Raw genomic sequence first — 26,076 nt, 5'->3', positions numbered from 1 at the left:
ACATTGCCATCGAGCCGGAATGTTCAAATGCAATTACGAAGTCCGACGTAAAATACCCAAAAAGTACACAGTGAAATCTACTTACGATCTTCGACGCACATTAGCCCGTCGGCCATCAGTTTCAGGCCCGTCGGACAGGCGCAGGATATGCGAGGACTCCGCTCGTTAATCCTCGGAGCTGGCAGGCAGAGATGGGAGCAGTGGCCATTCACCGACTGGCAGTGGTTGACACCGTCTGGTTGGCGATACGGATGGTACACGTGCACCGCCATGGGGTGTTCCAACTGAAAATAGGGAAAATATATTTCAGATTAATTTAAGTGGAAGCAAATGGGGAAATACACTTACCATATGCGTCGCTGTGACGGGCTCCACATCCTCTCCGTTGAACTTGTTCGCCTTGAAGACGGCCTGCTTGTCCCAGTCGGTCCAGTAGACGTAGTCCTCGAAGGTGGTGATCGAGAAGGGATGCTTCAGATACTCGCTGGAGTAGAGCACCTGCTGCCTTTGCGAGCCATCGTAATTCGACGACGAGATGGAGTTCAATTTGCCATCCACCCAGTAAAGGCGTTTTTGAACCAGGTCCAAGGTGATGCCATTGGGCCACTTGACATCGTAGGTGATGATGGCAGTGCGGTGGGAGCCATCCATGCCCGCCCTTTCGATGCGCGGAGAGGCGCCCCAGTCGGACCAGTACATCCAGCCCTCGATGGGATCCAAGGCGATGGAACGCGGAATGTCCAGGGAGTCCTTCACCAGGACCTTGCCCATGCTGCCCTCGAAGTTGGTCAGTTCGATGGTGCACTTGTGGGTGTCCGTGAAGTAGACATGATTGTAGATCCAGTCCACAGCCAGGCCATCCGAGGTCACCGAGGATTTGGTCAGCACCACCGTCTTTTCGTTGCCCTCATCAATCGGTGCTTTGTATATGCTCTTTGTGGTCACATCGCTCCAGAAGATCATGCCTGTGCGGAACACAAAGTCCAGGGCAGTGGCTGCCTTTGTACTATTCACTATGGAGGTCATTTCCGGTCGATCCAGTGCTATCTTGCGGATGTCATGGCGCCGGGCCAGCAGCAGCGAGGCATGTCCTTCGCTGGCCTTGCACCTGGTGTGATTCTTCAGGACTCTCATGTAGCCCGCCTCGCACTCGCACTTGAAGGCACCGATCTCGTTGACGCACACCTGAGAGCAGATGCCCGGAGTCTGGCACTCATCGATGTCCACACAGGTGTGTTGATCGGCGTCCAGTTTGTAGCCGTCGTGGCACTCGCAGCGGTAGCCCACCGCCAAATTCACACACTGGTGCATGCAACCGCCGTTCTTCGTGGAGCACTCGTTGATGCCACACTTTCCGGCCGGCTCATCCTCGCCATTCGGGCAGTCCTTTCTGCGGTCGCAGACCTTGGCATTCGGGATGCACAGACCACCGCCGCAGTCGAATTCACTGGTCGCATTGCAACTCTTCGGTGGCGCACTGATGTTGCAGTTCTTCTCATCACTGCCATCTGCACAGTCTCTGTCTCCGTTGCACGTGAGATGGCCGGCGATGCAGGTGTGATCATCGCATTGGAACTGATCGGGACGACATGCTGATTTCATGCAATTGGACGGAGACTCGTCCTCGCCATCGGGACAATCGGCTTCGCCATCGCAAACCCACGATGTGTGCAGGCAGGTGATTCTATCCGCGCACTGGAACTCTCCCCTTTGGCAGAAGTTCAATGGATTGACCGTGCAGTTTTGCTAAAGGGGAATGATTGAAGACATAATGTAGTTTACTTAAAAGTCAGAGCTTAATGCTAAGTTTTTTATACAAGGTCGTCCCTTAAGAGACATTGCCTTAAAAGATGAATCTCTACCCGGGACGAGGATAAAGGAAGTTAACTTTGCTGCTGCTACAACAGTTTGCTTTTCTTGTTAAGTGCCAACCAAATATTCAGGCAGCTAAGCCCGGTTCACAAACACACTCTCGCACACGCAAAGCCCTTATGCACCATCACGCACACACACATACAGACACACACAGGCACACACACACACATATGAGCATACGTGCATGCACACTTATATAGAGGACCCTGTGGCAATGCATTGCCTGCATTTTTTGTACTGCATTCTTTTAGGAGATGCCAGAAAGCATTTTCCACATTTTATACGCTTTGCGAAAAGAAGTACACTTGTGTGCAAATAGTCAGTTTATTTTTAAGAATTTAATTAAAGGGATTTTTAAAAGGTATTGTGTAGTGATTCGATTATGTTTGATGTTATAAACAATTTAACAAATAATTCATATTGAAAAAAACTAAACAGCTTAAGAAATTGAATACGATTTTTTGCTTTAAAAAATGATTGCATTCGAAAGGGTATTTTTTTTGCGAACTGTTCGAATAGTTTGTGCAGTGTTTTTATTGCTATTCGGAGCCTTGCAATTTCGGGCACCACCCAACGGACAACAAAAGCCATGCGTCATACATATAAATGTTTATGGGAAACAGTTGCCGACATGGTCCTCGTCGTCGTTGCCAGTTTTGAATAATGCTCGCGTCTTGCATAATTTATGCTTCCTAGCTTGCTCCATATAAATACATATTTATATGCGAGGGCTGTTAAACAACTTGCCATCTGTATGTGTGCGTGGGTGTGTGTGTTTGGTTTGATAATGTGCTTATATCAATTTTCATTGCAAGTTGAAGGTAGGGAAAAAGATTTCCGGTCCTTACACGGAAAAGTAAATGTCTTGCTAGCCCATTTAATTTTTGTGGAACAATGACGTTTGTTTTTCTCTTGTTAATGAACTTGAAGATTGGCTTTAAATATAAATGTGTGTGCTTTTTGTTGAGTTTACTTACCATCTCATCCTCGCCATGACTGCAGTCTGAATCTCCATCGCAAACCCATTGATTGGGAATGCAATTGCCGCTCCGGCAAGTGAAGGAATCGGCATTGCACTTCGCCTTGAGCCCGCAGTTCTTCTCATCCGATCCGTCACCGCAATCGTCATCATCGTCGCACTTGAAGCGGTTCTGGATGCAACGTCCATTGCCGCAGGTGAACTCGTCGGAACGACATGTCTTATCTGCCAAAGTCAAATCCAATGATTAGCTTAATTCATATAATTAGCTTAAATGGAATTGGGAGGATTTGGTGAGTGTGATTAGTGTGCGCATGGTTGGGATGAGGAAAAGCCTAAGTCGCAAGTCTTTGAGACTTGGGAAAAGCCAACACCATTACAAAGATAGCCAACAAACAAAGAAAGCATATAGAGAAAGCGAGAGATGTGCAAGTGACAACAAAAGAAACAACACACACACACACACACAGAAAACCAAAGTGTTTCCTCTGTGTGTGCGTAAATATTTGTACATTATTGCATACGAGCTTCACCATGGCACAACACAAGTCTTCAGGGACATGTGTGTTCATGGCACAGTCAAGTGCAGCGAATAGTGCACTATAGCATCTAGATATAAATATCAACCAACACCAAAAAGAGAAGCAGAAAGAAGAAATCTACGATTATTTCGGTTATTACTCTAAAAGCAACACCAACACCAAGCAAAGCAAATAGGTAAGCGGTAGCTAGGAAATATTCGTTTATGGCTTACTGCACTGCGCCTCATCGCTGCCATCGCGACAATCCTTGTTCTGATCGCACATCCAGGACAAGGGAATGCACTCGCCCTCGCCCGACTTGCAGGCAAACTGCTCGGGCGAACACGTTTGGGCTCCTAAAAAGATCAAGATCAAGGATTAATTCATGATGAGTGCCAGAGCTTTAATATATTCAAAAAATAAGGCAGTTTTGTAAAAGTATTGAGTATTTTGTTCATTACGTAAGTTAAACCTTGAAACAGAAAATTTAAAATTGGGATATAATATTTAAAAATAATTTTTTTTATTAAATAAATTATGTTTTTGTTTTGGTATCAGCTTTTAGAAATATCACATATAATGGGTAAAAAATGTAATAAATTCCAGAGCACCTCCTTCAAGGCCATAATCATAAAGGACCCCGGAAAAAACCCACTAACTCACTAACTGCCTAGCTAATGGGACTTGGTCTTGCTGAGATGGAAAGCGCTCCTTAAAGGCAAGCTAGGGATGTCCTGTAATTAAGTTTATAAGCAGCTGTCGCATACGAGGAGGTGGGGCAGCAACCGTTCTCCAAGTGATAAACATAGTTGTCATGCCGACACACACACACACACACACACACACACCACACCATAGTGGCACAACCAACAACCAACAACCATTCGGGGGCTAAACAGTTGGCATTTTATCTAGGCAGTAATTAAGACATTATCAGCCAACACTCCATAAAGTTAAAACGCACACATGCGTATGCATTAAAGCAATTATCGCACACACTCACACCCTGAAAGTTCCATTGAAGTTATCCTTGCCAAAGGAACGGACATTAAACAAAGCTGAAAACACTCCCACACAAACGCATAGACTCTCACAGACACGCACACACACACAGACACACACACTCAGACACACTGGCGCATTAAAACGCTTGTGTTTAACCCTTAATGCGTATTAGTATGCCAGTTCTTGGCGCCTCGCTTTTGTGCTTTCTTTCGCTTTCTTTCTCTCTTTCATTGCCTACTACATGGTCCTTTGTTTCACGCTGTGTCTGTGTGTGTGTGTGTGTGGGAGTGATTTTCCCTGATATGATTATGTACATACATCGCCGCGGTAACTCTGTGTGTGTGTGTGTGTGCGTGTTAGCAATAAAATCTTATGGCTGAGCCGCACATTTGAATATGCTTTTTGGCGTTTTGTCTACCTCCGCCTTCCTTCGTTTCCTTCCCTCCCTTTTCCTTCCTTCATCCCGTCTATTTGTTTACCGTTTACACGTGCACGGCGTACGGCATTCGGCGGAAATTTCTGACATCGTTGCAAATAAATTAATTTATTATTATTCTCTTCTTGGTATTCGCCATTTTTGGCGGTTGCTTAGCATGTACAACGGGTCGTATGCGTGATATGCCTGTAATTGGAATTTACTGTGACCAGCTTACTGAAATTATTCGTCGTTCGCTGGCTGAATATTTGGTAAAATTGCTCAGATGCTATGGAAATATTTAACAAAATTAAGGTAATATTTGTTCCATATGTAGCGCTTTTATAAATAAATAATATTACTATTTAATTCCGAGTAATTTCATAGCTATTTTCCAATTATTACATAGCTATTATTCCCGTAAATGTGTTCGTTGTAATTGGTCTATTTAAATGGCCTTTAAATCCTTTTCAATGTAGTTTCCAGCAGAAGTTCTAGCTTTATTTTATAATTGCTCCATCGGGTGTCCAGTGAATTACGTTTCGGGGAATATGGTTTCCTCACAATTATTGGATAAGTTGACTTTCTCTTACATTTTTCATAATTAAAATCATTTCCTGTTAAGCATCGTTCATATTCAGTTGAAAATACTTTTCGATTATTTCGTTTGCCCCGTTCACCGTTCGCCTGATATAAATTCAATTATCCAATATCATTTCGCCCCACCATAATTTATGGCTTCATTAAATTCTCCATCGCTGGTGAGGAAAATATTCGCCTGGGGTCCTTTCATATATATACATATAACTATATGTATGTGTGTATATGTAGAACTTTCCATTTTATCCATTCGAAGGTAACTACTTGGCTGAATGGACGTTTCATTCTCGTGTGTGGTGTCCATGGGGACACAGTTTCCATCTCGGCTTCGGCTTCGGCTTTTGTGAGTCCTGGCAGAATCAATTTGCTATCGTGGTGGGGTCACTGTCAATGGACCGCCGAGGATGCTCCGCTCTGGATGCTCCTTGCTCAACGCACACAACGCATCCTGGCAGAACTTTGGCATTGTATTCAATAGCATTTTCTTGTTATCTGACGCTAAAACCCATATACTTGCAATTTGATTTTAATTTTATTTAAAATGCTTTTTTGGACCATGTACAAGACATGTCCTGTGCGAGTGCAGCAGCCACGCCCCCCCCGCCCGCCTCCAACTCTCGAGCACTTGAAAGCCAATGAAGCTTAATGCCTTTGTGGGGCAGTTTGCGTTTTGTTTATTGTTCAGCTAACCCCCCAAATCCCCCTCAACCCCCTTGGCTCCTTTGTGAGATGGGCAGCCGAGCTTTTCCCATAATGGTAAACAACGAAATGAAGGGTCCGAGCGGAGTGTTAAATGGAATTAAATAAACGGGGCGGGCATCATAACTGAAAATACCACTTTTATAGAGAGAAATCCGCAGCAGTGAGCTGAACTTTTTTTGGCCCCTCAAAAAGCAAGTTAAATTAAGATTCACAAGGGTAACTGGGTAAAAGCAGAAATGTCAACAAGGTTTGATGACAATTTTAAAGCACATAAAACTCATAAAAAGGCACACATATCCATTCACATGAGCAGACGTGGCTTTATGCTCACACAACCCACTCTTGTGATCAACTCAATAGTGTTCGACTAAAGAACATAAGTAAGTTAAATTTTAATTTAAAATTTTATAGAGAGATTTAAGAGTATATAATGAAGCACAGGTTATTCTTATTGAAATATGTATGAAAATACGTTAATGTATTACATTCAAAGCAAGGCACTAGTATTTTGACGACCACTGTACATCCTGGTAGGCGATATACCCGCGTATAAACCACAGGCTCAATTTGGCGCTGCGTTCGGCTTTTGATTACCGGTTTTTATTTTCATCAAGGATAACATCATAAAAATCGCATCATTTTTTCAATTACAGCACTGAAACTCCGCCCGACATAAAAACATTTTCCCTGCTTTCTGCTTTCCCTCCTTTTGCCAGGCACTCTCTTTATATAGTTGGAAAATTGTGTCACAGACAATAAACCACTAAACAAGTTACTCGACGGCAAGAAAAATGCGGGAAATAAAGTGAATGAAAAGCGGAAACTACGCCCAAAACGGAAAAGTGAGCCAAAGTGAGCCTAATGCATAAATACAAATTAGTTCCGCCGATGGTCACGTCGCGATATTGTCCACAAGAAGTGACATTAATTTATGGCCTGGTCAGTCCCAGGCAAGTCATAAAGTCCATCCGAGATCTCGGAGGCCAGCAAAGGTCTTCTATGCATTTAAATTTCGATTAAGTGACTTCGCTTTTTCGCTCGTTTTAGTGATGGACAAATCCTCCGGTTAGTATGCAAATGTGTGATGGAATAATTCATTCTTTTTAGCTTACTGCCACAATCCATTTCGTCGGATCCGTCGCGACAGTCCTGGTCACCATCGCAGGTGAATTCCATGTGTATACATTGCTCACCATTTTTACACATAGTCATGAATGCGGAACAAATGCCCCCTGTGCACATTATATATTATAATATTTTCGGTTACAAGGATTTACAAATAAAAAATTACTCTTAAAAGTTAACATTTCCAAGTGGAATACTATTTAAGCTGTGATTCAATTCGTTGAATTAACCTCACAGTCGCAATTTGCCGGATTCAATAACGTTTTCAATCGCATATACTTCGTTAACTACTGTTTATATTAAAGATAATGGGCTGACACTTACGGCACTGGGACATCAATTCGTCGCTTCCATCGGCGCAGTCGTTCTCCAAATCGCAGACCCATCTCTGTGGAATGCACTTTCCGGTGGCACAACGGAATTGGTCCTGGTTGCAAGTCGATTCTGCAAGGGTAAATGTTTGAAATCAATTTTACATAACTGCTAAAGATAATGGCTTCGATAGAATATTCCCATTCCCATTGCCATAAATATATATATACGAGTATACTATATGCACACATTTATGCAGAGCATGGCTTTCAAAACTTTTAATGCTCGAATGGTTAAGTGTGTCAAAAATAAATGTGATTTCTATGTTCCTGCGGCTTCCGCATCAGCTTTTGTTTTATGCTTTAGTGGAAATAGTTTTTCTGCCATTTTATGCTTACTTTATTTTATGACTTTGCTCGTTTCGGACTTTTTAGTTTACTTTTAAAGGTCTAAAGGATATTCCTATTATTTCAGGATGCTTTGCTGCTGGGAAAACAATTTGTTTGGCTGGCTGAGTGATGGTAATGCAATTAAGAGATAAAAGGAAATTCCTGATCAAGTTAGGTTTGGCTTGTTAACCAATTGACGCGGGAATGTGATGAATGCTACGTTGTGAAGAGGTTATCTATTACTCAGCAGCCGTAAAATGCCAATTAAGGCAATATAATTGAAATAACATGTATTTAGCTATGAACACGTAGTCTTGGGACTTTGCAATGTAATTTATGTAGTATGTTTTCAGGATTTTTACAAAACTTTTCTTCGGCTTGCCTTTACTTTGCACCTTTTGTGAGCTTCTACAAGAGTGCAGACAATTTGGCGCTTAATTCAAACGAATTCCTCTGAATGACATCTGCATTCGGTTTGACATGACTTTAAGGGGATCTTTGGCTGCTCCGTTGGGTGAAGTTTTCCGCTTCCCCCACACTCTGCCGGGAGTCGTTTGCCATAAACTTAAGCGCAACTTTTGTGGCAGTCCCAAACTCCGGCACAAACTGTAGTAGTTCCCGGTAGCCCCAAACCGAAAGCCCCACCCAAAAGTGGAAGCCAAAACCCAGGGGACTCAGACATACAGCCGCCGCAGTGCGAAAAATGCGCATCACGTTTTGCGTTTTGCGTTTGGGGATCCGGGAAAAGAGGGGAAAACTGCGAAAACTGGGATGCTGCGATGCTGGGAAACTGCTGGGAAATGGAAACAGTGAGCTGGAATGGCGAAAACGTTCTGGGACGTATTTACCTAGACAGCGGCATTTAGCGGCCAAAAAAGTACATTAAAACGGGTTTGGTTGGGGGATTAGTTTCCCTGGGTTTTGGGTGTGGGTGTGGTATATAGTCTGGTTTTCGGTTTGATTTAGTCTGGGCTTAATGAGCAAACGCATCAACGGGAGTCAAAGGCAATGATTAAATATTTATTATCGACTTGCGGGCCAGCTGTGGTGTGAATTCAAGTGCCTTTCTGATTTTTGTACAAGTCTTTGATGCAAAATGTAAATATCTCAATGATTTATTTATGAAACCATAAATAGTATGTCATCGCCAGAATATTACACACGGCATTAAGGACATTATTCAGAGCTAATGCACAAATAGACATTTTGCACAAGCAATTTGTTTTGCTTTGTTACACAGTGAGAAATGTTACAATAAACAAAATGAGAAGAAAAAACCATAAACAAAATAAATAAAGTTCTTGAATTATTAATGATTTGTATTGGCAATACAAGCAAGAAAATAAATAGTAGAATAGTGTTTCGAATAGTGCTACTTTTATGCGTGAATACCATATTCGCAAATAGTGGCTCTTGATATTTGGCCAACAGTTTGCTGGATTATATACATAAATCTAAATAAATTTGTGCACTTTTTTTGTTCCTGTGCCTAAAAGCACTTTTCGCAGCTGCTTTGCCACTTGCCACCCAGATGCAAACTTCATTATTTACAGTCTGCCGCGTCGCGACAACGTGGAGCAAAAGGTTGTGGGGGGTGTGGCATATTCGGGGTGTTACAAGTGGGCGGGAATGTGTGTGTGGTGTTACTGCCAGACAGGCTCTTAATGCCCCTCAGCATCCCGACTGCAGATTGTGCAATTCATTTAAAGTCCTTTCGCCGAGGTGAGAAAATCTGACGACACGACCGTGCGATAATGAATGGCACACCTGGTGGCCATATTTGAATTGCTCGCCCATATTTATTAAACTCCAACTCAACTGCAACAATTTGGTGTCGTGACGCGGAGGGGGGCGGGCTATCACAAATTGAGGTTCCCAACTGGCGACAACAAAAGTGACAAAGTCAGCCGACTTAAGCCAAAGCAAATACATCGGAAACTTTCCATCTTGCCATACAGACACCGAGAACTAACCTCGACAAAGTTTTGGTAACAATGCAGGTCCTTCGTCTGCTCCTCAGCCAGGACAACAGTCCCCAAGCTCATTTACAGGCCGAAAGCTTAGTGCTAGAAAAGTTGCCTTGTACTTGGGAAGTGTCCACGGGAAATGGGGGTAAAGTTTTTGCGGTCATTCATCGATTTGGCGCATTAAAAGTTTTCTGATATTTGCCGTTTTCCAATATCCTTTCCAGTTCCCTTTCTGCGCCAATATATTTTGTGAAATTACTGCATGAATTACGTTGGCTAAACTTAAACACTTTTCAAATCAAATATTCGCTTTCATAGAAACACAAAGCCGCAGAGACAGAAAAATATAACATGAAATTACTTTTTTTGATTCCCGGGTTGCGAGGTTTAAAAAAAAAGTTGTCCTAATGAAGTTTGTCTGTCTGGCAGAGCATAAATTGAATTGTCCGATTCATTTAAACGGCGGAAGGCAAGCGAAAACAAAATGTATACGAGAAATGCGAAAGTGAATTTCACTTTTCCCCCAAAACTCCATCCACCTGACCCGCATCACCCACTGCCCATTCGCTCGTCTGTCTCGTCTCAATAAATAAATGAAAAATTTGTGCCACAGTTAGGGGGATTTTCCTTTTTCACTGTTTACAATTGTTTTCCCCATCCGGTTTTTTTATTTATTTATTTTCGGCCTTTGTTTAGAGAAGTATCTGCTTCCGCACACAGCGGGTTGTGTCGTAAAAAAAAGGCTCGCCACTCGTTGTTTATGGCACCTTTTTCCACTTTATTGAAGTCGTACTCCGCCTCAAGTATTTCAATAAAAAGGAAAAAGGAGCAGCCAGTCAAATGGAGCAGCTAAGGGTTTGTTTTTGGTCTGGTGTACATGAGACAATGTCGGCATCATAAATCATTCGCAGAACCGAGGCTGGCTGCGAGTCTAATGAGGCAAAGTTTTACGTTACACATGGTTTGGCAACTGTTGCTACATTTTTACATTTTGTACAGTGCAATTGCACTTTAAATGTTTGCCCATTAATATGTTAAATAAGTTTGTTTCAGGAAGCGACGCAAACAAATTGATTCGCGGAGTGGAAAAAGAATAGATGGCACTGTGAAGTATTTGAAAAGTAATTCCCATTTCTGTGAATTCCTAGCCAACTTAGGATCCAGCCAATTCGATGGATTGCTGCGCTTAAAAATGTGCGGAATACATAATTTATGGCTTTCGGGAAAGGACACGGATTGGGTAGCAAGGAGCAAGGCCAAGGATATGTGACTGAAGTTATCTAAGGACCGCACTCGGCGCACAGAAAATACACTCATATATAGAGGATTCAGCTTCTGCGCTACGTCGCATTTTTCTTCGATTTTTTTCTTGGTTGGGTGGCAGGCTTATCAGCTGTCTGCTTTTTCCAAATGCGTTGCATGAATATTTATGCCCCCGATATCGAGCACTAGCATGCCCATGCCCAATATGTATGGCATCCACACCACATGGCATAAAAGCTGCTTAAAAGTCGGGAAGCGTTTACGGCGTCGTCTTTCGTCTTCTGTCTTTTGTCTCTGTTTACGCGGCGTATGGGTAATGTGCTGTATGCTGGCAACACGGCGTATGAGCAACGCCAAGGGAACGGGGCACTTAGCGCTCCTCTAATGTCTGAGATCAGCTCTGTTGTTAATGGCCATAGCCAGTTTAGTTGCCTATAAGTTATTTACTTATTTACTGCCTCCTAAGACATTATTTTTTGTCATCTCTATGGAATTGGCATCGATTTTCGCCCACCTACTGTGCAACGCCCATGCATAAGGGATAACACCCACTCAACGATTACGTCGCACAGACAATAACAGTAAATTGAAATTCACTTGAAGCGGTTAATGGGGAAAAACTTGGACCGAACATTTCCCGATTGCGTTTTTTTTTTCAGCTTCATTGCGGATTTACATTATTAAGATAATGGACAAGTGACATTTACTGCACTACAATACTCGGAATAATATCAGTCTTAAATATATACATACTTGAATGTGGGCGACTTGGTATCTTTTAATAATTTCATTTTTATAGAAAACGATAGGAATATGCAGCTATGCAAGTGTTTGAATAGAGTTATTGTGGCGTATTGTTTAAAAAGTGAGACTTTGTTCCTTATAGATCGGCATTGAAAAGTATACAAAATAATAGGTAGTGAAACCAGCGTATTTCCCATTTTAATCTGATTGCTAATCTGATTTGCGGGTATTATCGTTCCACAACCACAACAGAATTTCCCATCATACCCGTTATTTCGAATCTGGAGGCGTGGTGCGGCACTAATCCGGCGATGAGCAGCAGGATGGAGCCGCCCAGGATGCGGCGTATTGGTCCCATGTTGGTTCTTTGGAGGCTCTACTGTACACTGCAGGGCAGTGTGTTAATGTTCTTGCCTAAGTGCTCCGCTGAATTATTAAATTAAATTACTGTTTATTCGGGTTTTGTCGTCGCGCGAATGTTTGCACTGGGCCGCTCTGTTGCGAACGTGTAATCATAATTATTTTAAATGGCAGTCAAGTGGTCTGCCAGCAAAAATGGCAGCAAAATGGCGGAAACATCATCATAACATCAGAACGGCCAACAGCATTGGCAGTAACTCAAAAGTAGGCAACTGTTTGCCGCTCACGAATAATATGCGAATTTATTCTGGCGAAAATGTCATTTTAATTGGTTTCATATTCAACGAAGTCACTAAAGTTTTTCCTCTCAGGCGTGGAAATTGAATTTATGTACTGTTTTTATCAATGGATTCGCTTTTAAATATTTGTAAATATTGTGTGAAATTCCAATGGTTAATTGTTTGGTTTAAAACTAGTTGAATTGCGGTTGCTTCGTAAGTTTTTCTGCTATTTTAAAAAGGCAATTTGTTTGGGTTTTACTTCTTCAGCTACGAGTTTTAATGATGAATGAATGAATAGTTGAATTTTGTCAAAGTGTGTTACATTTCGCAGTTCATATATTTACGTTATGTAGTTAAAGGTTTTCACGTGGTAAAGTTTTTAATTATGTTTTATGTGACCCCTTTTGTTTTTCTAGTATTCACAGTTTTTTTTTTCACGCATTTAACGCTATAATTAAGACACTTTTTTCATGTGTGCTTGTAATTTTTTTTTTTGTAATTATTGCGGTTGCGTTTTCAGAATTTCACATAATCCCCGCATGGAATAATTTTTTGAGTTGAGTTAAGCCGTGTTGAGTGTTTACATTAAATAGCAATTTCGTACTTTGATATGTCGACAGGAATTATGACGCCCGCAAACTCACACACAACTGTGAATTTGAAATGAAAATTAATAAATATTTAAACCAATTATAACAGATTAAAGTGCGGGTAATGTGTGAAGATTAATTATGATTCATCTGGACTGCAATGCAAGAGTCTTCTCCAGTTCAAAAGTACTTGCATGCGGATTCGGTGTCAAGTTCATGCAATGCAATGCAAAACAAAGGACAAATCTTGGCCAAATCTCAACTGAAGAGCGTTTGTAAGAGATGCGGCCAAAAAGAGCGGGCCAGCGGGCTAAGTAAAAATGTAATAAAAAGTGGCGCGCAGAAGCGTGAAAAAAACACAAAACACAAAAAACGGAAAAGGGAAAAACACAGAGACACACACACACGCACACACAGAGAGAGTTATCCTGCGGAAAAGCTTGCGTTTTGGGGGAAAAGCTGCTGTTGCTTTGAGCGCTGTTGCCTTTTGATGTTACCGCCAAAGAGACGCCAGCAAACTGTTTTCAATCTGTCTGCTAGCGTTTGTCGGCACAATTTGGCCTTGCCATTGATTTTTGCCAGCCGACCACTGCTGTTTATTTAGATTTTTTTAAATCAATTTGTTTAAATATTTTGATTTTCTTATAATATGCATTTACAAATCACTTTAAGCTTAAAGAATTATGCACTTTTTTGTTATAGTTCCTCTCGACTTGTGTTTTACGAAAGTGATTTTATTTATGCCGCCTCGGAGTCCTGAAATCTCAGTTATCCTGGCCGCAGAGCACACACGTCCGCTTCTTTGCAGAGCTCGAAGCAAACTGATGGCAGTTTGGTCCTCAGCGGATGCTGAACCGATGTGGCAGAATCCAGTATTTTGCAGACTTTGCTGAGAGCCTCGCCGAGAGCTTTCACTCACAAATAAATCGCACTCAAATAATAAGTGAGTTTAGGACGCTCCGGAATTTAAATTGAATCCGTATTCAATAATAATCCATATTTTTATGCGTAATTTGTCAAGATGGGAAAAGTACACTAGCCTAATGACCCTATGTCACTAAAAATTAATGTGTTTTTGTGACGCCTTGCTAGTTTACTTGAATTATAAGTCACTGATAACGCTCGTCTACTGCAGTAGCTTCTTGATTATAAGCTAGAGATCCGTCTGAACTGCCTTTGTGTAGAACTTATACTTCAATACCAGTTTTTGGGTCAAGTTTAATCTGGATTTCCTTGTTGTGTTATTATTGTTTCTCAATTGTCCGGTTGATAAAAAGTTTAAGGCGCATATTAAGTATTCATTGAACCAATTAATTTTTTTAAATAAAAATTAATATCTAAAATATAGTTTAAATATGGTTTAATGAGGCAGTGGTTTTATTATTGACATATTTTAAATTATTATGCAAAGTATCTTCAACTCCAAACATTCCATCGCACTTTTTTCTGTGTACTTGCATTATATTTTCTAAGATTTGGCATATAAATTCGCCAATTCAGCTTATCAGTATATTTGTAATATATTTACAAATTTGTGTTGGTGATAAAGACTTCGTACCTGCAAGACTTATTGAATACTTAAAGCAATCAAGTTGCAATAAGCTCTTCATTCTTTGAGTGATTACATGCATTTGGTTTGAGTTTGAGTTTGAGTTCTTGAGCCCGCTGTCCAGTTTATCACCCAAAGCTGATGCAATGGCTTAGTTAAATTGCACTTGACTTGCTTGCAGTGCCTCCAATTAGACTCAACTCGAATGGCACTGCAACTGCAAGTGGAACTGGGTTGTTGGTAATTTAGCAGGCGTGTGCTCGACATAAGACCCTCTATACTATATATAATTGCGGCTCAGCTGGTTTCTGTGCTTAAAGACCACTACTAAGCCCCAAGCCCAAGTCCTTGCCCAATATTTACGGCTGGCAGTGTTTTGAGCACTGCTGCCCAAAAGTAGGCAATGTTAAATTTTTCGGGAAGCCCCAGGCCAAACGAAACCAACGAACCGTGGACCGAAACAGACTGGTCTGCTAACCAAACTTAAATTAAATGTAGTGAGGCTAATAAAAAAAATCCACACACACACACACACACACACGCACGCAGAGTGTAAAAATTAAATGAAAATAAAGTCGGGGAGTCACGGGGATTTTGGGGAAATTTCTAGTCCTGCCTACATGACACTAAATAAGCAGCCAGTTGTTACTTACTCAACAGCGAAGCCAAACAAACGGCCGACATAGAAAAGCACAAAAACACAAAAACACCAAAACCAATACGAGGGCAAACAGCACACGCAGAGCGAAGTAAATGGTTAGTTCTGTGACATTTCTAAATTGAAAAACTACAAATGACTGACAACAGATTAGAGCGAGAGCGCACGTAGTTCGCAGGCAACAGCTGCGTTTTCAGTACCAGGACCTCCAGGATGGAGGGATCCTTTAAATCCCAATCCCAATACCAAACTCAAACCCAAACCCAATTGCGGAGCCAGCGCTTGACTTTGCAGATACTCCGTGTCCAGTTCTGAACCATGGCCACACACACACACATTCACTCGTGAATGTAGGAAAGTAAATAAGACGAAAAAGCAACACCAGCTACGAGTAAAACTTTCTTTCCTTTAGTGAAATGGCTCCAGCAGCAAAGGATACAGCTAGAAAAAAAACAAAAAATCGGACTGCAAATACATTTTGCGGCTTTGGCTGTTGATTTCTTTCAAGTGCGAGGTTCCGTGCAACCTTTCGAGTGTATTTGTATAAGACAACAGCTGAATTGAAGGCCTAATCAGAGCCGGAAAGATAAAAATTGTATGGAATGGAAATGGAGAATGGCAAGGGCAGCAGAGCTCCATAGAATTTCGGGTGATTTATTTGCACAAATGCAGGAAGCACCATGATGAACTCGACCCTGGCTTGGTCACACAAAAAATCAAAGCTCAACTGAAACATACAGGTTATTTCATTTAAATGTCAGTGTTAATGATTTAAACACTCAAAAAAAAAAGAGCTTTTTGTTCATAGATACCCCAATTACAATTTATAATAACTAAAATATGACACACTTTTGACACAATTGATAGCCAGTCAGTGCCTAAACGCTAATTTGCAATTATAAGCAACCCATTTTGGCTTTAAATCAAAGTAATTTATGCGTGGAATTTAATGGGATTTTTCCCGCTGTGCACTCACCTGTAAACTTGCACTCCTCCAGCCGCTCATCACTGTGGTCCCGGCAATCGGAGGAGCCATCGCACACGAACCGTATGGGGATACATTCGCCGGTGGAGCACTGGAACTGCTTCTCATCGCAGTAGTTGGACAGACCGAGCGCTGCAAAATCAAATGCATATTAATTAATTAAGTTGAAATCCTCGGGTTAGCCGCAGACTATAATTAAACGGAAAGCGAAAAACGGGGAGACGGCGGCGATGACCGTGGTGTTGGAGTTTTCACATCCCAATGGGAGGGCCTGTTTAAAATTCATAACTAAAATTTAAGTTGAAAACTTTGGCTCGTTAAGCACACACACTGAGCCAGTGAGATAGCGATGGTTTACTGCGGAGGGGGGATTGTGGAGAAAAGGCGTTTGTTGACAAGCCTTAAAACCCTTTTTAATGAAAGCCGAGACTTGACAATAAACAGAAACTTGTAAATAATGAAATCCAGCCGAAGGGCGAGGCTTACACATGTCTATGTATATAAAAGTGGCCAAGTGGGTGTTGTTTCTGCGGTCTATGTCCTTGTGGTGGACCGCAAAAGGACCCCAAACGAAGGACCGCAAGTTTTTGGGGGGGCCGAAATTAATAAGCGAGAATTTGATGGCAGCTAGTTGGAAAGTTTCGGATGCGATGGCTTCATCAATCGTTTTACGGGCCACTTGACATTTACCTCGGCCGCCCTAATCTATCTTTCATTTTCTGTGTCTTTGGACCGATTAGCATATGCACGTATGTATGTTAGTATATGCTTAGCATATATGCTAGAGGCAACCGACTTCGGTTAATGTGACGCCATTATGCCAAAGTGTCTCGGATTGTGTCTGTGTGTGTGGTTGTGTGTGTGTGTGTGTGTGAGGCGGTCTATCCGCGTAGCATTTACCGTTTAATTGCGCGCATTTAACACAAATTGACAATTGCTTAGGCAGCGTCAGAATCACGCACGAGCTCACCCAAAAAGTCACGCACACTCACAGGAGCTCCTAAGAGTGGACCCAAATTGTAGGTAACGAACTTAGGACTTAGGACTTATTTAAAAGAATATTAAATTGTAAAATATATATGTATAAAGTATTCCCGCTAATGTGCATTCTGTATTTAAACCACTTATTTCCCCTTTTCCCAGATTAATCTATAACGTTGTGTAGTGCTAACAAACGAACAAAATATTGAGCTGGTCCACTGGTCGTATGAGTAATGTTTGTGAAAATTGTTTTAATAATAATTGTTTTAATAATAATTGTTGAATATGCAGTTTTTTTTTGCTAATAATGTGAAAATATAGTACAACTTCTGTTGAGATCTTCAAGTCTAGCCGACATTGGTCCACTCCTCTGGACACACACGCATTTAATTACGAAATCAGACCTGTCATGCATTGCCCTCGGCACGCACACATGTCCAGGAGGACTAGCACACACACGCTCACACTCTCTCTCACACACACACACACACTCTGATAGCCCGAGTGACACGCATTTGACGAGTGTGTTAGTGGTTCATTACCATGGGAACTTCAAGGCATGCTGGCTTCAAATTCCAACTTTCATCGCCTCAAATTTTTTCGCTGATTGCATTTTTTTTGCTCTTGCTTTAAACTTGCGCCTGCATTTTGCATTTTCCTTATGCAAGCATGTGTATTTATTTGCCAAAAATATATGTATGTATATTCAACGCTTCAGTTTCTTGCTGCCTTTAGCTGCAGCTTTTCATTCTTTTGCTGGGTGGAAATTTTTTATTAGTCCCCGTAAATTATTAAAAATGTGCGCACACATTTTGAATTTATGAAAAGAGTTTTGTTTGCTCCTGTCGTACGTGTTTGTGTTTGAATGTATGTGTGTGTGTGTGTGTGTGTGTGTAGGGTTGCACTTGTTTGGTGCTCAGAAATTGCAATTGCTTTTGTAGACAAATCTGTATGTAAATGTGCAATGCAATTTGCATTTTAAGTGAGTCGTTTAGTAGCTTAATTGAAATAAATATTAAAAGAGAATGCCCCATCCAATCCATTTGACAGAGCTTGGATTATAAACCAAAAAGAAATTTATACATCTCCGTTTTTCGCAAGCTATTTATTTTGCATTTCCAGAAATGTATTTTATAGCTGGCAATTGCTAAATGGACACCCACAAATTATTTTCTCTAATTCATTCTCATCGCTTTCAACTGTGTGCGGTAAGTTTATTTTTATTCACAAAGCTAAGTAAGCGGATACTTTTGAACAGCTTAATGCATTTGAATCGACTTTCTTAATAAAATGAGAAATCAACCTGCTAACGGAATTTTAGATTTTGTTGGTTTCAATTTCAGTTTCAATTCATGACTTTTGTTTGTGAAAAGACCTGCTTTAAATACTTGAAATACTCAAACAAATTATAGGAAATCATCGTTCAGTTGTAACTCTTGTAAATCTTCTCTGTTGAATATTGAATATCCCTTTCTAGAAAAGTATATACGGAAAATGGTTTTCTTTAATATTCAATTTGATGTCTTTCAGTGAAGCCTTATCATTATCCCCTCCAGGCATTTATTTCCAGCGCATTTCACCCAATTCTCACAGCCACCTATTTAATACAAATTAAATCAGTGGGGCAATAATTTGCGGTGTGCTCCACAAAGAGTGCAAACATGGAGCAGCTGCCTTCGTGGGTAATAGCCGCCAATTTGATTGACAGAATCACGAATGTCCGTCCAGGGCAAAGGCAACTGGCCAATTAAATGCTTAATGCGAAGTTCATTGAACAGTTTTATTTTACTTCTTGGAGCAGGAATCAATCAGGAAAGAAAATGCTGGTCAAGAGTATATTTTCACATGAAAATCTCGCACCATTAATTCAATGACAGCAAAGGGCATGACAGGAGGGCTGTCTTGGTTAGCCAAGAGGGCGAAATAATAAACAGAAATCAGAAATCAGCGCAAAAGTCAATCAGAGTTCAAATCAATATAAATGCTTTATTAATGGCCCGAAAGGTTGTCGGCGATTGTGCCTAACCCAAACTCCACCCCTCTCTGATTTGATTACGCCTGCAATCCTATTAATAGTCGGTGATTAATCACTGATTCGACCATGGTCAACTACACCGCAATAACAGCATGGCATTACGCAAATTAACCGAAATATTTCCAGTTTAGATAAACTATGAAGCCAGCCAATTTTGATAGCGAGCACTTTGCACCTGAACAGCAGTTCAAAGTGATAACATTGTTTTACGCATGGGTTCAAAAAGTTTTATCATTATTTTGTTGACTGCTTATTTTTTATCGACTAGTGCAGGCTGCGTTACCAAAATTAAACAGCTAATAATTGCGTAAGTGTAAGTATAGTAAAAGTAAGTTTTTATTGTGCCTCGTGCCAACTTAATTGTGCCTTAAAACTTTGCTTGAATTCATGTAGTTAATCTTTAATCCTACTATTTGAAGTTCAGTAATAGGGGTCTGCTACTTAACTAGGTGCTAACAAATACATTAGATTTATTATCTGTTAAGTTCTTGGTATGCATATGTAGTCTTTTTTATTATTTTCCCAAATTTGTACACAGTTTAATTTTAATGTCTTTTTTGACTAGTGTTATTGCATTGCTACCTAATGGTTGTACAAACTTCACTTCAATTGGATTCGTATTCGATTTTTAATCACAACTACTATGTGTAGATTAGCTAGTTATCTATTAGTTGGTTATCTAGACTATCTGTAAGCGCCTGCCTAGCCACTTCAGATAAGACAGATAACCTTCTGGGTGGGGGAACCAAAGCCAAACAGCACTATCTTCAGATACGAGTACTACGATTTTGCAGACGCCTTATCAATACCACGTAATGTTTTGGTACCAACTAGATCGTTACTATAGTTTTTATTGCAAAAATAGATTTCGACTTACTCATAAATTCAATTCCGAAGTAAGCGGAAGATTAATAAATTTTCTTATCTTATAAGCACCATAAACAAGTCACAGCTACGTAGTTGGTTTTAATAATAAATTTACTAGTCAAGCATGAGAAGCATAAGAAAGTTTAGATGAGTCAGAGTTACTCTATGCAAATGACATGGGATTGAAAAATGTAGTTGCATAGAGTTTTTATCACATAAGCTATTATCTCATAATTATAATAATTTCGTGTGATTTTTTTTCCACTGTTGTGGAGATAACATATGGGCTGATAAAAATGGTTACCTTTGGCACAACGATAAAGAGTAATCAACAAATATAATTGTATAATCATGTGAGCACTGCGCTTTGGATACCAACTAGTACAGTTAGCACTCGCTGTAGGGGATCGTCAACTCTGAACTTTATTTCGCTAGCTCTTAAAAGTTAAAAAAAACAAGAGAAACTATTGAAACTGCTCTTAAATGTTGGCAAGAGATGTGAATTCGTTCGATATGCTTCAGTACGAGTGTCTTGTTATTGTTGCTGGCTGCTTCAGTTGTTGCTGTTTAAGGGGAAAAAAGGTGGCCTGATCGCTAACGTCATAGCCGACGAAAACAGCCAAACAACATTATTAACAACAATAACAATTACTCACACATCTGGTGGCCAAAGTCGCTTGGGCGTCGAAAATGGCATTAAGATGACTCAGTACTATCTGCTAATAATGAATGATGTTCCTTACAGTTGTACGGAATTTCGCCAACGTCATCACCTGTTTGTTGTGAGATATAGCGCTGAATATAGCGCCACTGAATTTCTAATGAATGCACATTTGCAGTATCTATTGTGGGATTTTTTTGACAGCCCAGCTAATGTTAGCCAACAAATCACGCCACCTTTTTTTTGCCTTGCAATTGAATTCGGCGCGCCAACGCGGCGTATGCGTTATATTTCAATTGAATGCCCGAAAATAGAAAACCAATTAGAAAAGAGAAATTCGCTGGGCTGTGTGGGAATCGGATGGCTAACGAAGGCCTGACCTTCGCACTTTGTTGGCAGTACTCATTAGGCCAGCATTGAGATACAGTAAACACCGTCTGATTGTGTTTTGCATGCATCGCTTATGAAATTTGTCACTGGAGCACGAACAATTGCAGTGCATTTATTTGGCTTCCATTAGTGCTAGTGCTGGAAACCAGTTTTCAAACAAAAGCACAAAAGAAAATCAGTTTTTTTTTATTTCGTGCCCCATAATTATACATAATGGCAAATGTTTTTGTAATTAAGGCAGACGGACTGGACTGGCTGCAATGCAACCAACTCCAGTTAAGGGACCAAGTTTGTATCAGAGACAGTTGAGTCCAGAGAGCACGTGCAAATTCCAGGCGTAATTAGCCAAGTTAATTATAAATGTCCCGGCCAAGTTGGGACTTTTTTTGCCTCGCCATCGTCGCCTGCAAACTTGTTTAAATTCGATTTTGAAATAAATCAACTCGGCCAGGAAGTCGATGCTTTGGGAAACTTACGTTGTCGCAGCTAAAAAGCAGTCATTAAAGCTGTCAAGGACGTGCCCAGAACTTGCTGCCAAATGAGTGTTGTCAATTTCGTCCTCCCGAGTAGTTTGCAATGATTTCGATTGGGCTTGCTGCAAGTTTTGTTGGGCGGAAATTACTGCCATGCCATGACCTATAAATCGGATTAAAACCTGTCCCACGATTTATTTGGCACCTGAGATATTGGTTTGTATTAAAACTGTCAAAAGTACAGCGGAAATGCATTTAGACACAGGAGTGGGTAATCCTCGGGTAGAAACCATTATAAAGCACTAAAATCCATTTGACATAGATTGATGGCAAACTACATATCTTATGATGCAACGGCTTATCATTCGCTTGTTTCACTTTCAATCATCTGCTTTTAACCTTAAAGCTACGGCGATTATCATGACCCAGCGTTATTCAGTTTGTTTTTACCTTTGACATTCGTTTGCATAAACGCTAAGCGTTTTAACCCTCCGCTTTTAGCCAAGTTGAAGGTTTCATTAAAGATTAAAAACAAACTTGCTTGAAGTCCAACGATTTGTGATTCCCCTACTGCGAACATAATGAAAAGCGTTTCCTAATTCATTCATCATATCGAGTTTTAAAATTCAGAGATAAGGCGAATCACATTGGTAAGTACTTTGATACTGTGCCCTGAAATTAAATTAAGTTCTACTTTATTGTATGTTCTACACTGTACTTTTAATTTGTGCAAAAACTTGGTTATTCAGCAACTTTCTCATAGTTATAAATGTAAATGTTTTACGTAGGTTTTTATGTAAACTACTTGCTAATTCAATACCATTTACAAACATTTACAAACAGTCGCGTTCAAAATAATAGAAGTGCACCTAAATTACTTCGTCAGTCAATCTTCTGTTTATGTGTTCAGAATTTGGAGTCTATAAAAGCAAAGTCAAAGCTTAGGTTTTAAAAGGATACAATTATTTTTGAATGGGTAATAATCAAAATAAATATCAAGATCAAGATCAGCTTGGTAACAAGAAATCTTTATAAATAGATTGGGATATTTCCATTTTTATACGAGTTGTATATCTGCCACGTGCTGGGATCGTTTTGAAGAAAAAAAAAACGTTGACCAATGTGCAAGGCCAAGAAACTCCAAGAATCGGACACTTGTTGCTCTTTTTGTTCTCTTCTCCCCCGCCAACCACTCGGTTTCTCTCCTCTTCGCTCTTTCTCGGTATTTTCTCTTTGAGTTTCACGAGAGCCGCCGGAGTTTCAGTCTTCAAGTGGCGCTCCATTCGCTTCATGTAGCGAAGCCGGCCGGTACAAAAAATAAGCATAAAACGGAATAATTACAAGGGGAAGCAGAACAAGCAAAGAGTATACACTGGAAAAAAACTCCTTAATTCGGAACTATCCTTCAGTGCAATTTTATGTCATATGTCGCACGCCAAAAAGTATGCTATATTTTGTGCCGGTACTTAAGTTACTCTAAGCCTTTACTCTAAAAAGTTTATTCTACGAGTTATAGTGGAACTTTGGTTACAGTGTAAGCAGGGGCGAGTGCAGAGGAAAGTAAAAGGTTTCTGCCGACAAAAAAGAGCACGGAACGGGGGGAGCAAAGGGGAAGAGCTCTGCAGTCTGGAAATCGTATGACGTTGTGGAATGCTGAGACATGGAAATGGAAGTGGAGTTTACTGGCATTGCCAGACGCTTTGGCTTTCGGCTGGCAACGAAAATCACATAAATAAAACTCGAGCCTTAGCTAAAATCGGAGTCGGACTGGAAAACGGGGTATGCATACATATGTACATACATTTGTATATATGTACACATGGAGCCGTAGCTGGTGGCATGATCGCCAGAAATGCGAGAGGCGGCGGCAGCAACTATAAACACCGCCTCCCCTTACACTCGGAGAAATCGAAGAAGATCCGATAAAGTCAAACCGTGATTAGGAACTAATTAAGATTGATTATGAACGTTAACCTAAGGTGTCTTTAACTTTTTATTTATGTTGAAAGGGAAATTGTTATTCAAATGACTTCAGGTCAATAATTCTAAACAGCTTTACTGTAGCTTTAATATTGTATTGATAGCTTTTTTAATAGATTTCAAAGACACCGTCATTAGAAGTATGAGTTCCAAAAATTATATATATGTTGTTATGCTGGAAAACCTCATACACTGCTTATTGAAATGTCAGCAAAAATATGATTTTCATGAGAGCGTCATTATATTTGTATCTAAGTTATGTTTTTTGTATTGTTTTACTCATAAATCTAAGAAATTAAAATATTGAGGACAAAGTAAAATAGTAATGTTATAACAAAATACATATGTAAATGAGTCATTAAAAAGAAGTAAAAAATTTGTTTAAAAGCGTGACTAATAAATTTATCGCTAAAAAAACATCCGTTCAAGAAATTCTCCGCAATTATGATAAGTAATAAATCAATTGGCTTAGTAACTTACATATATCCAAAGGAGTGCCAATTTTGCCCGACACATTCAGGAACTTTAGGGGATTCCCGTTCAGCACCGAGTTGATGGAGCTGCCAAAGTGGCCCATTCCGATTCCCATGCCAGATCCTGTCGCAGGACTAATGCTGTTGGCTGCCGCAGGAGCCAAGTGCTTCAGCTGATCGAGGGTGGGTCCCAGAGTACTGGCTTTCAGACGCTCCAGCAACGCCGATCCGCTCAGATTGTGCATTATCTCGCTGGCAGTGGGCGTGGCAGCGGTGACATGGGCGGCATTTACCGCCGCCGCATTGCAGAATTTGCTGATGCTCAGAATGCAGGTGATGAAGAGCAGGTGAAACGATGAGGTGAAGCTGAAGCTGATCAGCTGCTGCACTTTGCTGTGGTAATGTGTGCTCGCGCTGTAGAAGAAGCCACTGGTTTTGGACGGTTCTCTATTGCCACTTTCATTTGTTGGTAACTCCAAGTGGGTGGTTTGAAAAGATTCCGTGAACTGCGGCATGCAGGCTGTGGCCATCTTTTGCGGCTGCTAGAATATATACGGTAGAAATTGCACTTTAGGCTCAGTGGGTCACACACGCTTTTCACTCTGGTTCGATTTGCCAACTTATTTATATACAACGTCCATTAAATAATAAGTTTAGGAGAATACACGCAACGTTTGCCAAAAAAAAGTTCACAAATGTGAGCGAATGAATCGAATGTATCGGGAAGAGAGTGCGAGGCGTAGGTACGATAAACATGCGGAAAAAGCCACGACGGAAAGAAGAAACATCATACGATGTTGCGAAAAAACAGCATAAGAGCAAGGAAAACACGAAATACACACACAAACACACAAAAAACTGCAAGCTAAGGGCGACGACTTTGGTCAAAACGAGGGTTAGGCCCTCATGCTGTCTCGCTCATTTATAGTTTGCTCTCATTTAATGTTTATTTGAATATATCTGCTATCAGTGGAGTAACGGGCGATAAGCCAGGTAAGTCTGTTAAGTCTGGTAAGTCATGCGCAGCCGCTACCCATTGACACCATTATTACAGTTCGGTATTGTTATTGGTTCTGCTTTTCCAAATCTTTTATTTACTTTAATTCATGGCAAAACACATGTACGACTAAAAATTTATGCTGTTTTTTCACATGACATATTGACGTAACGTTCGGCCAAAATAGATTCATACATTATTTTTCAATTAACACTTATTTCCGCTCGACAAATGCGATGAGCTGGCCTTAAAGCCCCGGCTTGAACTTTTTTTTATTTGCTTTGAACTTTTGCTTTCCGAAACTTTTTTCGCATTCCGAAATTTCTCGGTCTTAACGGTGAAGTTATATCCAAAGCATGGGGCGGATGAGCGATAAGCGACCAGCGACGACCTAGCGACACGCACTGCGAGTACAAACTGCCGGCAGAATATCGGTTCCCAAGTGAGCGGTGACCAATGGCACTGTTTTAGCAACTTCGGCAGTGCTCGTCTTTCGTTCGGCGACGAACCGAAGATCGCCACGCGTACCATATCTTACCTGTTCAGAAATCGAGAAAAAAAGAGAGCGAAGAAATGACAGCGCCACATGCGCCGACGTCATCAACATCGGGGGAGCCCTAAAGAGTTAAAAAAGTAACAAAAGCATCGATCCCCCAACACTAAGAGAATTGAGAGCACAACCAAAACCAAGCTGACATTGAAACAGGTTGTTCTCTCTTTGGCCGCTCTCTTAGCACGTAAGCCAATCAATTTTGGAGGTGTGTTCCACTATTTGTCGTTTCGGCTTCCAATTAGTGAGGTAGCAATTTCTGAAATTATAGGTCTCAATTGTTTGTTGGCCCGGGTCAATCAGTCAAGGTTTGCGATTGAAACTTGTAATGTGTTTTGTAGCTTAGACA

The 26,076-nt window shown here is 40.7% G+C and overlaps 1 protein-coding gene across 10 annotated transcripts in view; it reads right to left on the bottom strand.

Annotated features, from left to right (window-relative positions):
- The window catches only part of LOC6538476 (very low-density lipoprotein receptor), a 34,656-nt gene extending 9,074 nt beyond the window's left edge, over positions 1-25,582 (bottom strand). For 2 of the 10 annotated variants that reach the window (XR_001454034.3, XM_015193392.3), the window contains exons 1-8: positions 25,373-25,582; positions 24,188-24,722; positions 16,312-16,452; positions 7,547-7,666; positions 3,609-3,731; positions 2,853-3,079; positions 349-1,746; positions 86-284 (exon numbers count right to left, since the gene is read on the bottom strand). Coding sequence is in view for 8 of the 10 variants with exons in the window: in XM_015193392.3 (XP_015048878.1) it covers positions 86-284; positions 349-1,746; positions 2,853-3,079; positions 3,609-3,731; positions 7,547-7,666; positions 16,312-16,452; positions 24,188-24,710 (2,731 nt within the window). In the remaining 2 variants the exon portion in view is untranslated. Of the gene's footprint in view, positions 1-85; positions 285-348; positions 1,747-2,852; positions 3,080-3,608; positions 3,732-7,209; positions 7,330-7,546; positions 7,667-12,164; positions 12,393-13,787; positions 13,950-16,311; positions 16,453-24,187; positions 24,723-25,372 lie in introns of those variants that run through there. The other 8 variants (XM_015193391.3, XM_043207122.1, XM_015193388.3 and 5 more) reach the window with 6 other exon arrangements.
- Between the last annotated feature and the right edge of the window lie 494 nt (positions 25,583-26,076).

Source organism: Drosophila yakuba, chromosome 3R (assembly GCF_016746365.2).
Source record: "Drosophila yakuba strain Tai18E2 chromosome 3R, Prin_Dyak_Tai18E2_2.1, whole genome shotgun sequence".
Classification (NCBI taxonomy): domain Eukaryota; kingdom Metazoa; phylum Arthropoda; class Insecta; order Diptera; family Drosophilidae; genus Drosophila; species Drosophila yakuba.
The sequence above is the reverse complement of the archived record's forward strand: the minus strand, read 5'-3'. Positions and strand labels throughout refer to the sequence as shown.